The sequence below is a fragment of the Crotalus tigris genome, unplaced genomic scaffold (assembly GCF_016545835.1).
Source record: "Crotalus tigris isolate CLP2741 ecotype Arizona unplaced genomic scaffold, ASM1654583v1 scf7180000019173.45859301935:6455823, whole genome shotgun sequence".
In the NCBI taxonomy this organism is placed as follows: domain Eukaryota; kingdom Metazoa; phylum Chordata; class Lepidosauria; order Squamata; family Viperidae; genus Crotalus; species Crotalus tigris.
In genome coordinates this window covers 2,852,129-2,866,322 of record NW_024097414.1, presented here as the reverse complement: position 1 = coordinate 2,866,322, position 14,194 = coordinate 2,852,129, and the positions used below count along the sequence as shown (strand labels likewise).

At 44.4% G+C, this 14,194-nt stretch overlaps 1 protein-coding gene across 13 annotated transcripts in view; it reads right to left on the bottom strand.

The window, feature by feature from the left end:
- Nucleotides 1-10,308, bottom strand: part of VWA3A (von Willebrand factor A domain containing 3A) — a 29,376-nt gene extending 19,068 nt beyond the window's left edge. For 11 of the 13 annotated variants that reach the window (XR_005558783.1, XR_005558782.1, XR_005558784.1 and 8 more), the window contains exons 1-11: nt 9,638-10,308; nt 8,426-8,552; nt 7,641-7,768; nt 7,504-7,569; nt 6,024-6,078; nt 4,570-4,668; nt 3,973-4,079; nt 2,912-3,037; nt 2,085-2,193; nt 1,717-1,782; nt 1,152-1,277 (exon numbers count right to left, since the gene is read on the bottom strand). Coding sequence is in view for 8 of the 13 variants with exons in the window: in XM_039360765.1 (XP_039216699.1) it covers nt 1,152-1,277; nt 1,717-1,782; nt 2,085-2,193; nt 2,912-3,037; nt 3,973-4,079; nt 4,570-4,668; nt 6,024-6,078; nt 7,504-7,569; nt 7,641-7,768; nt 8,426-8,552; nt 9,638-9,732 (1,104 nt within the window). In the remaining 5 variants the exon portion in view is untranslated. The remainder of the gene's footprint in view (nt 1-1,151; nt 1,278-1,716; nt 1,783-2,084; nt 2,194-2,911; nt 3,038-3,972; nt 4,080-4,569; nt 4,669-6,023; nt 6,079-7,503; nt 7,570-7,640; nt 7,769-8,425; nt 8,553-9,637) is intronic. The other 2 variants (XM_039360770.1, XM_039360771.1) reach the window with 2 other exon arrangements.
- Between the last annotated feature and the right edge of the window lie 3,886 nt (nt 10,309-14,194).

Genomic DNA, 14,194 nt, shown 5'->3' with positions numbered 1-14,194 from the left:
ATATATACTTGTATTGTTTCTTTACTGGACATTTCATGCAATGGCATATGAGAATAGCCTTGGGAGACAGAAGAAAGAGCTGCAGTCAAGGCAACAATTGGATAAGAGGCAGCTGAGCCCATAGAAAAAACAGAAAAACCGTCCCTAGTTTCTTGGACTGTAAAGGCGAAGGGGGGGGGGAGAGGAACTTTCAGGTTTGCAAGGTTGATACAAGCCCTTTGGAGTAATCCATATGTCAAGTCCTCCTGGGCTCGACATTCAGGAGGGGGAAAGTGAAGGAGTGCACGTGGGGGAAGAGGACGGCCAGCACCGGTTTCAAGCAGCTCATCGTCTCGACGATGCTCCGGAGGGTCCTGTTCAACCCGCCAAACAGCTGATGGGTGGTTGGCGTGCAGCAGACGCCAGGCGGAATGCCAGCAAACGCTGAGAGCCGCGCCCATGCAGAAGAGATGCCGGACCGACCAATGAGCAGCCACCGAACAGCTGACAAGTGGGAGCGGCGTGCTGTTGGGACGGGGCTTTTCAAAATGCACAGATGCAGAGAAGGGAGGGCATCAAACTGGGACAGCTGTTGCAGTTTGAACTGATTAATACTGGATGCTGGTTGGATGATTAGAGGGTGGGGTGCTGAGTGATGGGGGAGTGGAGTCGCTGGCTAATTAGGTGGAGGGTGGGGTTGTTGGCTAATTGGGCGGAGGGTGGGGTAGCACTGACGCAAATGTATTTAACCTGCACTGGGAGGCAGTTGCTCCCAGCACAAACTTTATTCAGCAAGGAGACTTGTTACTGTAGGTTTCTGCTGATGCCAACAATGCCTTAAAATAAACCGCTGCTTCCTGAGTCTGGTTGCCTTCGTGTCCTTCTTTACTCAGGGGTCCGGTAGGATTGTGGACACCATATAGGAAGCACCACCCAGGAATACCAGCTCTGTCTTTATTCTAAGGTTACATCAAGGGTCTTCCAACTGGGCCCTTTTATGACTCGTGGACTTCAACTCCCAGAATTCCTCAGCTGTCTCCCAAGGCCATTCTCACATACCATGGTTGGGATAAGGAAACGACACAAGTAAACATAATGCTCAATTATGGGATTTCCTAGCCCTGGACTATGCAGCATGCAACAAAGCCTCTCAAAAGGAATCAGGGACTTACATTTTTCACTAAATTGAAAAGCGAGTCACCCATCTTGCCCTCATAGATCTCCTCCACGATCTTGAGCAAGCTGCCTGCTTTTTGCTGCTCAGAGAGAACCAGCTGAATATCAGTGCTCTGGCAACTCTGGTTAGACGACACCAGAAAAAGAAAGAGAGAGAGAGAGGAGAGAGAGAGGAGAGAGAGAGGAGAGAGGCGAGAGGAGAGAGAGAGAGGCAAGAGAGGAGAGAAAGAGGCGAGAGAGAGGAGAGAGAGAGAGGACAGAGAGAGAGAGGAGAGAGGAGAGAGGAAAGAGAGGAGAGAGAAAGAGGAGAGAGAGAGGAGAGCGGAGAGAGAGAGAGGAGAAAAAGAGAGAGAGGAGAGAGAGGAGAAGAAGGGAGAGAGGACAGAGGAGAAAGAGGAGAGAGAGAGATATTATTGTCTTTCCTTTTGGGCACCTTCAAAAGAAAAAAAAACCACCACAATTCAGACAACCTTGGAAAACCTGAGGGGCCACATGCAGTCCTAAGGGTTAAGTCTGCACCCCTCTGCTTTACAAGAATGCACCTTAAGTCGACAGACCTACCTCAATCTCTCCTGAGTAGCAATGGTAACGGCTTCCCACCTCTTCGGCCAAGCTTTTGAGAATGGCCTAAAAGGAATGAAATAAATGAAACTCACGGGCTGTTCCCCATGAACAACAATTCTATTTTATAAAGCGCAAAGACCACCTTGGAGACGAGGAAAAGATAGAAAGTAAATTACAGATAAGTCCCTTGACTTACGACCACGATCAAGCCGAAATTTTCTATTGCTGGGTGAGACAGTTTTTAAGTGACTTTTGCCCCCATTTTATGACTTTTCTTGCCACCGTTGTTAAGGGAATCAGTTGTTAAGGGAAGCTGCTGGCGATCCCCTGAGCTACGCTTCCCTTCCCACAACCCAGAGACTCACAGGAGGCCCCTGACTGCTGCAGTTGTACGCCACAGTGTGAACCAGCAAACGTCTTCCCACAGAGCACTGCTGGATGTAATCAGACAAAATTTCCGTCGTCTGGTCTGGACTGTTTTAAAAAACAAGGAAAGAGAAAGGACGGGGCGTCGTAGGAAAGGGTGGGAGAGAAGGACGAGCTATCATTATGGGATAGGAAAGAGAAAGCTGTCATTCAAACAGGTAGTCCTCGACATTTGCATAAGCGAGACATTTGTTCAGCAAATTTCGCCCTGTTTTACGACGTTCCTTGCCCCCGTTAAGGGAATTGCTGCATTGGTTAAGTTAGTGACATGGTGCTTAAGTGGATGTGGTTTGTCAGAAGGTCGCCAGAGGGGATCCCGTGAGCCCGGGGGAACATTGCATCGGTCATAAATATGAGGCGGTTGCTAAGTGCCTGAATTTTGATCCCGTGACCATGGGGATGCTTGCCAGGGCCGTTCAAAAAAAAGTGGCTTATGACCGTTTTTCATACTTACGAACACTGCAGCGTCCCATGGTCACGTGTTCAAAATTCAGACACGCGGTTATGACTCATAGTTATGACGGTTGCAGCTTCCCGGGGTCACGTGACCCCCTTTTTTCGGCCTTCTGACAAGCGAAGTCAATGGGGATTCACTTCCCAACTTAGCAACCACAGCGATTTCCTTAACAAGGATGGTTGTCAATATTCACTGAACAACAATCTTGCTTAGCAGCAGAAATGTGGGGCTCAGTTGCGGTCCTAAGTCAAGGACTACCTGTACAGGTAAACAAGAAAGACAACGTCTGCCTTTCAACAGGTGACCTACCAGGTTCCTACTATGATCGCCACGGAGTCCAGCTCTCTCATCTCCAGGACTTTCTTTAAAGCGTTTAGCAAATTACAGCCTCGGGTAGGTTTCAGCTCCTGGACCCACTGCCTGGCTTCATTTAATCTGGGGGGGGGGAGGGTGGAAAGAAGAAGGAAAGTGAATTTTATTGCCCACCAATTTAGACACAAGCCTGGATTTAATGACAATGTTGGCGTGCCTGTCAACAAAACACATTCCAAGCAGCCAATCCCGAACAATTAAAACAGTGAAAGTCAACCAGCGATTGTGGTTAGTGAATGCAAAAGTCAACCAGCAAATGCCAGGCTGGACATGGTCAAAGATGTTGAGACTCTAGAAAGAGTACAGAGAAGAGCAACAAAGATGATCAGGGGGCTGGAGGCTAAAACATATAAGGAACGGTTGCTGGAATTGGGTATGTCTAGTTTAATGAAGAGAAGGACGAGGGGGGACAGGATAGTAGGGTTCCAGTATCTCAGGGGCTGCCACAAAGAAGAGGGAGTCAAGCTATTCTCCAAAGCGCCTGATGACAGGACAAAAAGCAACGGATGGAAACCAACCAAAGAGAGAAGCAACCTAGAACTAAGGAGAAACTTCCTGACAGTTAGAACAATTAAATCAGTGGAACAACCTGCCTCCAGAAACTGTGAATGCTCCAACACTGGACGTTTTTAAGAAGAGACTGGGCAGCCATTTGTCTGAAATGGTATAGAGGGCTGGACTAGATGACCTCCAAGGTCCCTTCCAACTTTATCATTATTATTATTATTATTATGGATCATTGCACAGTCAGCCAGATGTTCACACTGGATTTGGCATTTTGTCTACCTATTGAGTCCTAATATTATTATTATTATTAAATTGGGCATTCTAGCAAAACAACAACAATAGAAGTTCTCTTCTACTAAAAAGGATCCCCCCGAGTGAGCACCAGTATCAACATAACCATCAAGGAATTTCAAAATGGGAAACCAGAGGACCTACAGTTTCAGCCAGGGGAATAAAAACCTGAAATTTCCAGAGGCAAATAGCACTCTTACCGATCCCCATTGACTGCCCGGGGTTCCTCCCACAGAGCCGAGACCTCAGTGCCAAACGAAATCAAGTAGAGTTTCTTCGTGTAACTCAGCTGTTCGTTAATTAACGACTGGGAAGAAAATAATCAGAGTTTCAGGTTGATCCGAGCTGACCCCGTCAAAGAAAAAAGGACCCCACTCTTACAACATATGCATTATTAAATACAGGTTAGTCCCCAACTTACAACTGTTCATTTAGTGACTGTTCGATATTACAAGATCACTGAAAAAAGGGAGCAATGACCAGTTTTTACACTTAGGACCGTTGTAGCATCCCCAGGGTCATGTGATCCAAATTCGGACGCTTGGCAAATTTTGGTTCATATTTATGACGGTCGCAGTGTCCCATGGTCCCGGGATCCCCTTCTGAAACCTTCTGACAAGTGAAGTCAATGGGGAAGACAAATTCCCTTAACATCCAGGTTGCTAACTTAACCACTGCAGAGGTCACTAAACGACTGTGGCGAGAAAGCTTGTAAAAGGGGGCAAAACGCCACTTAAAAAAACTGTCTCACTTAGCAATGGAAATGTTGGCCTTCCTTGTGGCCGTCAAATACTTACCAAGAGATCCATTTGGAACCCTTGCAGTCCTGATCCATAACCTACGCTGGACGTTTCGATCAGAACGCCAACCTTGTTTCCTTGAATGACACCGAACATCTGGAGTGGGAGAAGAAGGGGAAAAACATAGAAAGAAGTGGAAAGATCTTAGAACATCATTCGTTCGTTCATCCGTTCATTCATTCATTCATTCAATCAATCCTTCATTCAATTCATATGGAATTAGGATCTTTATGGTATTGCACACAGAGAATTTTATGACAGGAGACTTTTTACAACATTGGTTCTCAACCTTTTTAATGCCGCGACCCCAACCGGTCGTAAGTCGAGGACTACTCAACCGGTCGTAAGTCGAGGACTACTCAACCGGTCGTAAGTCGAGGACTATTCAACTGGTGCAGCACCATTTGCAGAATGGGACTTTTGGCGGGCTCAGCAGGGCAGAGACAGCCTGGACAATTCCTGTTGGCTTTTGAAAGCCAATAGAATTAGACTCTATTCAAGAGAGAACCACTGTTTTACAATGTTCTACAAACCTGTGGTTGCCAGAAGGAAACCTGTATAAATACACATAGTTTTTACACTAGGCTCTAAAATGAAGATATAAGCGCCCCTGATTGCATTTTCTTCTGTTCAGATACAGCTTAGTTTCAGCCAATATTTCTAAATTGTCATGTTTTCTTCTAGTTTAGAATGTCATGAGAATCTTATAATGATAATAATAATAAAGTTGGAGGTCATCTAGTCCAACTCCCTGCTCAGGCAGGAAACCCTATACCATTTCAGACAAATGGCTGTCCGGTCTCTTCTTAAAAACCTCCAGTGTTGGAGCATTCACTGCTCCTGGAGGCAGGTTGTTCCACTGGTTAATTGTTCTCACTGTCAGGAAGTTTCTCCTTAGTTCTAGGTTGCTTCTCTCTTTGGTTAGTTTCCACCCGTTGCTTCTTGTCCTTCCTTCAGGCGCTTTGTGGAATCTTGCCGCTGGGCTTTTGATCCTGTGACCATGGAAACGATGCGACGGTTGTAAGCATGAGGACTGATCCTAGATCATATTTTCAGTGCAGTTGTAACCTGGAACCGTCGCTAAATGAAAGGCTGTAAGGCGAGGACTCTATGTCTGTGTATGTGTTCAGTGTCCAAAGCAGCCAGCCAGATATCTCAACTTTCTCATTCATATCCTGAGATTTGCTACCTTAGACCTAATATCTCTAATACAGGCAGTCCTCAACTTACGACCACAAGAGAGCCCAGAATTTTTGTTGCTAAGTGAGACATCCATTAAGTGAATTTTGCCCCGTTTTGAAACCTTTCCTGCCACGCTTATTAAGTGAATCGGTCCTAAGTCAGTTTTTTCACTGCTGTTGTAACATTAAAGGGTCACTAAACAAACTGTTGTAAACTGAGGACTACCTGAATGAGAAGTAACATTTAAACGTTATTTTTTTTAATGTTACCTTCTTAGAGCCTCGGAGAAGCCAACGCATCCGTTTGTCATATAGATCGATGGCCCTGTAAAATGAATATAATTCCCCCCCCCATGCAGATACTGCATTATATTGTAACATTACCAGCAAGTACTTTACGTATTTCTTAGTGCCCTTCCCTGAATCAACGGCCTCCAATTGGATCTGTACCCCCATGATCAGCCCCTGGCCCCAGACACTCAAATTCAACCCATCTGAAAAGGCTGGAAAATGCTGACCTAACCCATAATTCGGGGGGGGGGGGGCGGGAGAGAGAATTGGCTGAAAAGATCCAACTAGGATTACTTAATCTTGGTAACTGTAAGATACGTGTGGACTTCAATTCCCATAATTCCCCTGCCAGTCTTTGAACTGCCTGCAGCTGGCATTGGCTACAGCAAGGACTTCAGCAATGCAGGTGGATCGGGCAAGCCCTCCTCCTCAATTTATAACCATTTGTTTAGCAACTGTCCGAGGTTACAACTGGTCTTAAAAAGTGACTTAAAGCCTGTCCTCGCTCTTATGACTGTTGCACATTCCTACAGTCACATGACAAAATTTGGGCGACTAGAAATCATCATGTTTTTATTATATTTGTAGTGTCCCCGGGTCATGTGATCACCAATTTACAACCTTCCAGCCATCAAAGCTAATGGGGAATCTGGATTCGCTTAAAGACCATGGTTAAAAAAAAAGGTAATAAAATCTGATGTGTCTTATTGAACAACCGTCTTGCTTAGCAATGAAAATTCTGGTCCCATTTGTGCTCATAAATCGAGGATGATCTGTCTATAGGGATGAATGTAGTGGATTGTAGTCTGGATTCCCAGGAGGGAGGGAGGGGCTGCATTCCAGAGGACCAAGAGACAGCGAAGCTTAGATAGTCTGGTTGAGTGGAAGATGGCTAAGACGGCTCCTCCCTAGCAGCTCTCAGAGTGCAAGTCGTCCTCAATTTACGACCACAACTGAGCCCAAAATTTCCATTGCGAAGTGAAACCTTTGTTAAGTGAGTTTTTACCCCGTTTTCATAACCTTCCTTGCCACAGTTGTTGTTAAGTGAATCACTGCAGAAGTGAAGTTAGTAAGACGATGGTTAAGTGAATCCGGGTGCCCCATTGACTTGGCCTGTCAGAAGGCCACAAAAGTTGATCACATGACCCCAGGGAACATTGCGACCGTCATAAATACGAGTCAGTTGCCAAGCCTCTGAATTTCGATCGGTTGACCCTGGGGAAACTGCAACGGTCGTAAAGACGAAAAACGGTCCTCAGTCACTTTTTTTCAGCGCTGTTAACTTTGAATGGTGAACAGTTATGTTGAGGACTGCCTGTACATCTTTAACGATGCAAGTGGTTTGCCTTAATTTGGCAAGAATTCTGTCTTTAGGTGAGGAACAATAAAATAAATAGCTTAGAAGCAACTCTACATAGCCGTCTCGCTTTGTGGAGGAGTCTGACAATGGGAGACTCACATTTGCAGCTGAGATTCAAAACTGTTGACCTCCTCTTGGGTAAACTCCACCATGTTGCTCGCATCCCTAAAGGAAAACATCCAGGGTGAGCCAAGAGGAGGCGCAAGCCATTGAAAACCAGTGGGACTCGCACTTACGTGGTGGTGGCAGTGCCTTTCTTCATCAAATCCTCCAGGGAGAGTTGCAAGTTAGCCAAGCTGTAAACCTGAATCCAGTCGTCGGTGGCTTTTAAATTAGCAAACATCACCTCCGTGTTCTTGAGCCGCTGTAGGCAAAAGAAGAACAGGGATCAAGGCCAAAATTAGCCCGTGCATTTTTGTGGCGGCGCAGTGGTTAGAAGGCGGCACTGCGGGCTAACTGTGCCAATTGCCAGGAGTTCAATCCTGACCGGCTCAAGGTTGACTCAGCTTTCTATCCTTCCGAGGTCGCTAAAATGAAGACCCAGATTGTTGGGGGACAATATGGTGACTCTGTAAACCACTTAGAGAAGGCTTTAAAACACTGTAAAGCAGCATATAAGTCTAAGTGCAATTGCTATTGCCACTGACTCAGCCTTCCATCCTTCCGAGGTCAGTAAAATGAGGACCCAGATCGTTGGGGGACAATATGGTGACTTTGTAAACCGCTTAGAGAAGGCTGTAAAGCACTGTGAAGTGGCATATAAGTCTAACTGTTATTGCTATTGCTACTGACTCAGATTTCCATCCTTCCAAGGTGGGTAAAATGGGGACCCAGGTTGTTGGGGGTCCATAGGCTGACTCTGTAAACTGCTCAGAGAGGGCAAGAAAGGTTGTGAAATGGGGCAAGAGCCCCTTCACAAATGCCTCTCTTCGCTACAAAAAAATTGGGCTCAATTATGCTCATAAGTCAAGGACTCCCTGTACAGTACTTCTAGTTATCATTAACGGGAATATTCACTTACCATTAAATCCTGCGTTTGGTTAACATGGGTGACTAGTAATCCTTTATCATCCACCCAATCAGTGATAAGGATGTCCTGCCAGGATTTCTGCCTTTTGGGTGACGTCGCCTTCGATTCTGGATTTCTGCTGCAAAAATAACCGTCTGTGTATGTATGTATGTATGTATGTATGTATGTATGTATGTATATGTAGGGGTGTGGGTCTATACTTATGTTATATATAGTATGTTTAGGTGTGCGTCATGTATGTTTCACTTTGAGAGTGGGCAACTAAATTTCATTTTTGAGGTGTGCCATTGTGCCCACAGTATAAAAATGACAATAAAGGTTATCTTATCTTATCTTATCTAAAAAAGTGGGCAACGGTTTCTGGACCCCAATATATCTGGACAAGCAGATTGTAGAATTTCCTAAAGGAAGGTCAGGTGTGAACGAAGGTCCTCCTGGTCTGTTTCTTCTACACAATTTTATGTTAATTCTTTTTTTTTTTTCTGAGCAACTGCCGCAAGGCAGTCCTTGACTTACAACAGTTGATTTAGTGACCGTTTCAAGCTACAATGGCACAGAAAAAGGGGACTTATGTCCATTTTTCCACATTTAACAGCTGTTGCAGCATGCCCAGGGTCACGTGATCAAAACTTGGAGGCTTGGCAACTGCCTCGTATTTATGACGGTTGCAGCTACTAACTTAACTTAACTTAAGCAATTACAAGAAAAAATTGTAAAACGGGGCAAAACTCCCTTAACAAATCTCTCGCTTAGTAACATAAATTTTGGGGCTCAGTTACAACCATTAAGTAAACGGCTGAGTAAAGACCAAAGCCAAACCCAGGCTGCTAATCTGAAGAGCAATTCGAACCGTTTATTTACTCAGCAGTTGACCAGTAGAAGCACATTTCCATCAAACGAATTTTGCTATTTTTCCCAAAACTTGGCAACTTTAAGAAGCCTGGGCCGTCCTTCCCAGGATGACCCTGACCCTGACTTGTGATGTTTTTTTAGTTGCTAGGACCCTGCAGAAGCAGCTTGGCACTAAACAACCGCAGCCGCAACCACCTCTGCATTGATGCTTGTAAGACACACATATTCTCCTCCACTAAGACTGTTGAAAATCATGTCCCCCCCCCTTTTTCCGCAGCCCTTCCCAACTCCAAGCTGGCTCCTTCCCACCCCATTGTCCCAAGCTGATGTCCCCCAAGATCTGGGACTCACCAGGCGTCTGCCACATTTTTGCACACCTCTTCCATGTGCAGCTGATGCTCTTGAGATCTTGTGGTAGAGTCGCTGGCTGGCCCTGTGTTTTCCATCTCCAATAGCAACGGAAGCAACCATTCTCATTGGGGAGGGAAGGAAGGAAGGAAGGAAGGAAGGAAGGAAGGAAGGAAGGAAGGAAGGAAGGAAGGAAGGAAGGGCTGGGCAGACGAACAGCCAAAGGTTTTCAAGAGCTGCAGAAGCATCAGCTGGACCACCCAAAAAAGTTCTCCAGGAAATATTTCCAGGTGCTGTCAATAAAGCACGGGAAATCCCTTTTTTTTTTTCTGCACTCAGCCCTCCTTGCACAATGTAATCCTTTGTATTCATACTGTTTTTCTATTTTTATTTTTAAAGAAGCCCATTCCAATCAAGAGTTTAAGTGGCAGTGCTTGAAAGCAGGACACAAAATGGGGAGCTCTCGGGGACCACCCATAGGATCTGGGGTAAAAAAACCAAATGTGCATTTGTTTCCTTTGAAATGTGTGTTTAATTGAAGAGAGTGATTGTGGTCTCATTAAGGATGACTGTACAACTAGTCCTTCACTTACAACCGCCGCTGAGCCCACCTCTATCTATCTATCTATCTATCTATCTATCTATCTATCTATCTATCTATCTATCTATCTATCTATCTATCTACCTACCTACCTACCTACCTACCATCTATCATTCTCTATCTAATCTATTTATCTATCTCTCCTATCTATCTCTATCCTCTCCTATCTATCTATCATTCTCTATCTAATCATCTATTTATCTATCTCTCCTATCTATCTATCATTCTCTATCTAATCATCTATTTATCTATCTCTCCTATCTATCTCTATCATCTCTCCTATCTATCTATCATTCTCTAATCATCTATTTATCTATCTCTCCTATCTCTATCATCTCTCCTATCTATCATTCTCTATCTAATCATCTATCTCTATCATCTCTCCTATCTATCTATCTATCTATCTATCTATCTATCTATCTATCTATCTATCTATCTATCTATCTATCTATCTACCTATCGTATCTCTCTCGCTCTCCCTGTCTGTCTGTCTTGGGGAAGGAAGAAGGAAGCTTTGACTTCTGTTTTTGATGTTTTCATTGTTCCTATTAGAAACCAGAAATCCACTTTTTATAAAAACAAAAAAACAAATCTCCAGACCCTGGTAGATTTAGAAGTTTTAAAGCACTCAGTTTTGTCAGAAAGCTCTTAGCTTGTGTATTTTCCAGCTTTGTCTCTCCAAATCTACTTCAGTCCCGAGGATGTGTTTGTCACAAACCAACGATTGGTGTTACAAAGAGTTGAAGAAACATAGCAAAACAACAACAACAAAATCAAATCAAGCCAGTTGGGATTTCTTTCAGTAGATAATTTATTTTGATAAACTTGCTCAATAACAAAAATACAAGTGAGGAAAATCATGTCCGTTTTATACAGTTTGTATTAACAATTTGTTGGGAAATTAACCGCGAAAGAAAACAAAATTAAAATATCCCCCCCCCACTCCCCACGGATTAGAAAACAATTATTTTGGAGTTGCAGGATGGGAAGCAGTGAAAGGCGGAGGAGAAGGGACCACTGCAAAGCCCCAGTATTTTAAAATCGCACAGGGAGGCAAAGCTCACTGAAATGTCATTTCCTTCAGCCTTTGTGTCCTTCACGAAGGTTTTATACTTCTCTAACAGCAAACTGATGGGTGGGGAAAAGTTGAGTTCCTCCAAAATCCCCAGAAAGTGAAATTTTCAAGAAAATGCCTAGAGCAGTGGTTCTCCACCTGTGGGTCGGGACCCCATTTGGGGTCGAACGACCATTTCACGGGGGTCGCCAAACAACGCAGTCCGCCATTTTTTCCCCCCTTTTCCTTAGCTGTGCTACTCCCTTTTATTCTATTGGCTTTTGAAAGCCAATAGAATAGACTCTCTTGAATAGAGTCTAAATCTATTGGATTTCAAAAGCAATAGGAATTGTCCAGGCTGTCTCTGCCCTGCTGAGCCCGCCAAAAGTCCCATTCTGCAAAAGGTGCTGCACCAGTTGAGTAGTCCTCGACTTACGACCGGTTGAGTAGTCCTTGACTTACGACCAGTTGGGGGTGGCGGCATTAAAAAGGTTGAGAACCACTGGCCTAGAGGATACTTAACTGCTTATAAATTTAGATCGGATACATGTTGGCATGGCTAAACTTGTCAAATAAGGCAAAAACCTGGCTTTCCTAAATCCTGGGACTATAACTCCCGTCACCCAGTCCGGCCATCAAACTTTGTAAGTATGGTGGAAGCTTCATATCAATCCTCTAGAAATCCTCGGCCCACAGTAAAAAAAAAAAAAAAAAATGACAATAAAGGTTATCTTATCTCTTATCTAGAAAAGGCCACCTGGGAGGTTGACTCAAACCCGCTCCCCAAAGCAAGGGCTCTCAAAAGATGGTACTAAATAATGGAGAGCCAATTCTGATTTTTCTAGGCATTGAACTGCAATTCTCAACGGCCTTCACTGACTGGAGTTAATTGGGAGCTGTATTTTAGCAACTTCTGGATATCAAGTCTTCATATACATGCCAAAAATGTCTTGAATGCCATTAGGATTAATTAGAGACCGCAAGAAAAACCCAGGTTTGTTTGCTAATCTAAGTTGAGAAACTTTGATGGGAGGGGAAAAAATGCTAAAAAAAACCCCAACTTGTAAGAAACGCCTTGACTGCATAGATAAGAATCATACAAGCTTGTCAAAAAAAAAAACGCACAAAAAGGAAATCTGATTGCACCATAGCTGGGAGGTTTATATATATATGTTTTCTGAAGTTTTTGCGGGTGTTTGTATGTAGGTCTTTGGTTGTTCGAGTTTTCTCCCGCGTAAAATTGGAAGTGTCTTGGCGACGTTTCGACGAAGTCCCATTCGTTATCTTCAGGCTGGTGTTTTCAGCTTCGTGCTTCGAGGAGCAATGTGTGGTCTTAGCTGTTTCTTCCTTTTAACTGCCAGTGGGGGTATGAACTGATTGGGTGGGAGCTTGGCTGTGTTCTGATTGGGTGGAGGTGTGTTCTGATTGGTTAGGGGCTTGGCTGTGCTCTGATTGGCTGGGGGTTGGCTGTGCTCTGATTGGCTGGGGGGTTGGCTGTGCTCTGATTGGCTGGGGGAGTGTTCTGTTTGGTTGTGCTCAGGTTAGTCTGAGTTGCAGGGGGTTTAAGATTTTGGGCTGCCTTGCTATTTTTTGGCTTCGCGTTCGTGGTCGTGCCTCCTCTTCATGGAGGGTGTCAGTTTGCTTCATGTATGGATTGGAGGGGTTTAAAGTGGCTAATGATGCAGCTGTGGTCTGGCTTCTGGTTTGTGGTCGTGCCTCATCATCGGTGTGGCTTTGGGTTTGTTTTTTGCGTGGATGTGTGGTGGTGACATCCTGTGTGATTTTTGTGAGTGTGGGTCTGGTATCATTTTTTGTGTTAGGGAGTCGTTTGTCAATAAGGGCGGGTTTCCAAATGGCTGGTAGGCGGGAGGTATCATCTCGCTTGTTCATGCTGTGTGGGCGTTTTTCTATCTCGATGGCTTCTCTGATTATTCTGTTATTAAAATGTTCACTTTTGGCAATGGTTCTGGTATTTTTAAAGTCAATTTCATGTCCTGTGGCTTTAAGGTGTTGGACCAGGGAAGATGTTGGTTCCTCTTTTTTGATTGAGTTCTTATGTTCTTCAATGCGTGCACTTATTTTTCTGTTGGTTGTCCCAACACATACATCGGACAAACCAACAGAATAGCAAGGCAGCCCAAAATCTTAAACCTCCCTGCAACTCAGACTAACCTGAGCATAACCAAACAGAACACTCCCCCAGCCAATCAGAGCACAGCCAACCCCCCAGCCAATCAGAGCACAGCCAAGCCCCTAACCAATCAGAACACACCTCCACCCAATCAAAACACAGCCAAGCTCCCACCCAATCAGTTCATACCCCAACTGGCAGTTAAAAGGAAGAAACAGCTAAGACCACACATTGCTCCTCGAAGCACGAAGCTGAAACCAGCCTGAAGATGACGAATGGGACTTCGTCGAAACGTCGCCAAGACACTTCCAATTTTACGCAGGAGAAAACCCGAACAACCAAAGACCTACATACAAACACCCGCGAAAACCTTAGAAAACATATATATATATAATCTTCCTCCCAGACATTAGATGTTGAGGCATCAACGAAACAGCAGCTAACTCCTCCCCAAGGTTAATCAACTGCCTTTTATCAAAACAATCTGGCAGTTTTCAAAGGCTCAGTTCCAAGTTTTCTCCCAACCTCCATTCATATGAATTGCTTTGGACAAGATAAGTTAATGCAAGCCGAGCCAAATTGTGGGTGCAGACATTTAAAATCCAAGTAAGACGTGTTATTTAAAAAAATAAAAATAAAAAACATACCCCAGGGTAAGAGGCATAATTCATAGCACACTTGACTCCAAAGCTTTGACACGCTGCCTTCTCAAATCTGGTGCGCTGCACAAGCTGGATTGGGGAAGGCTGCGAGCAATGAAAATAAATGCACACC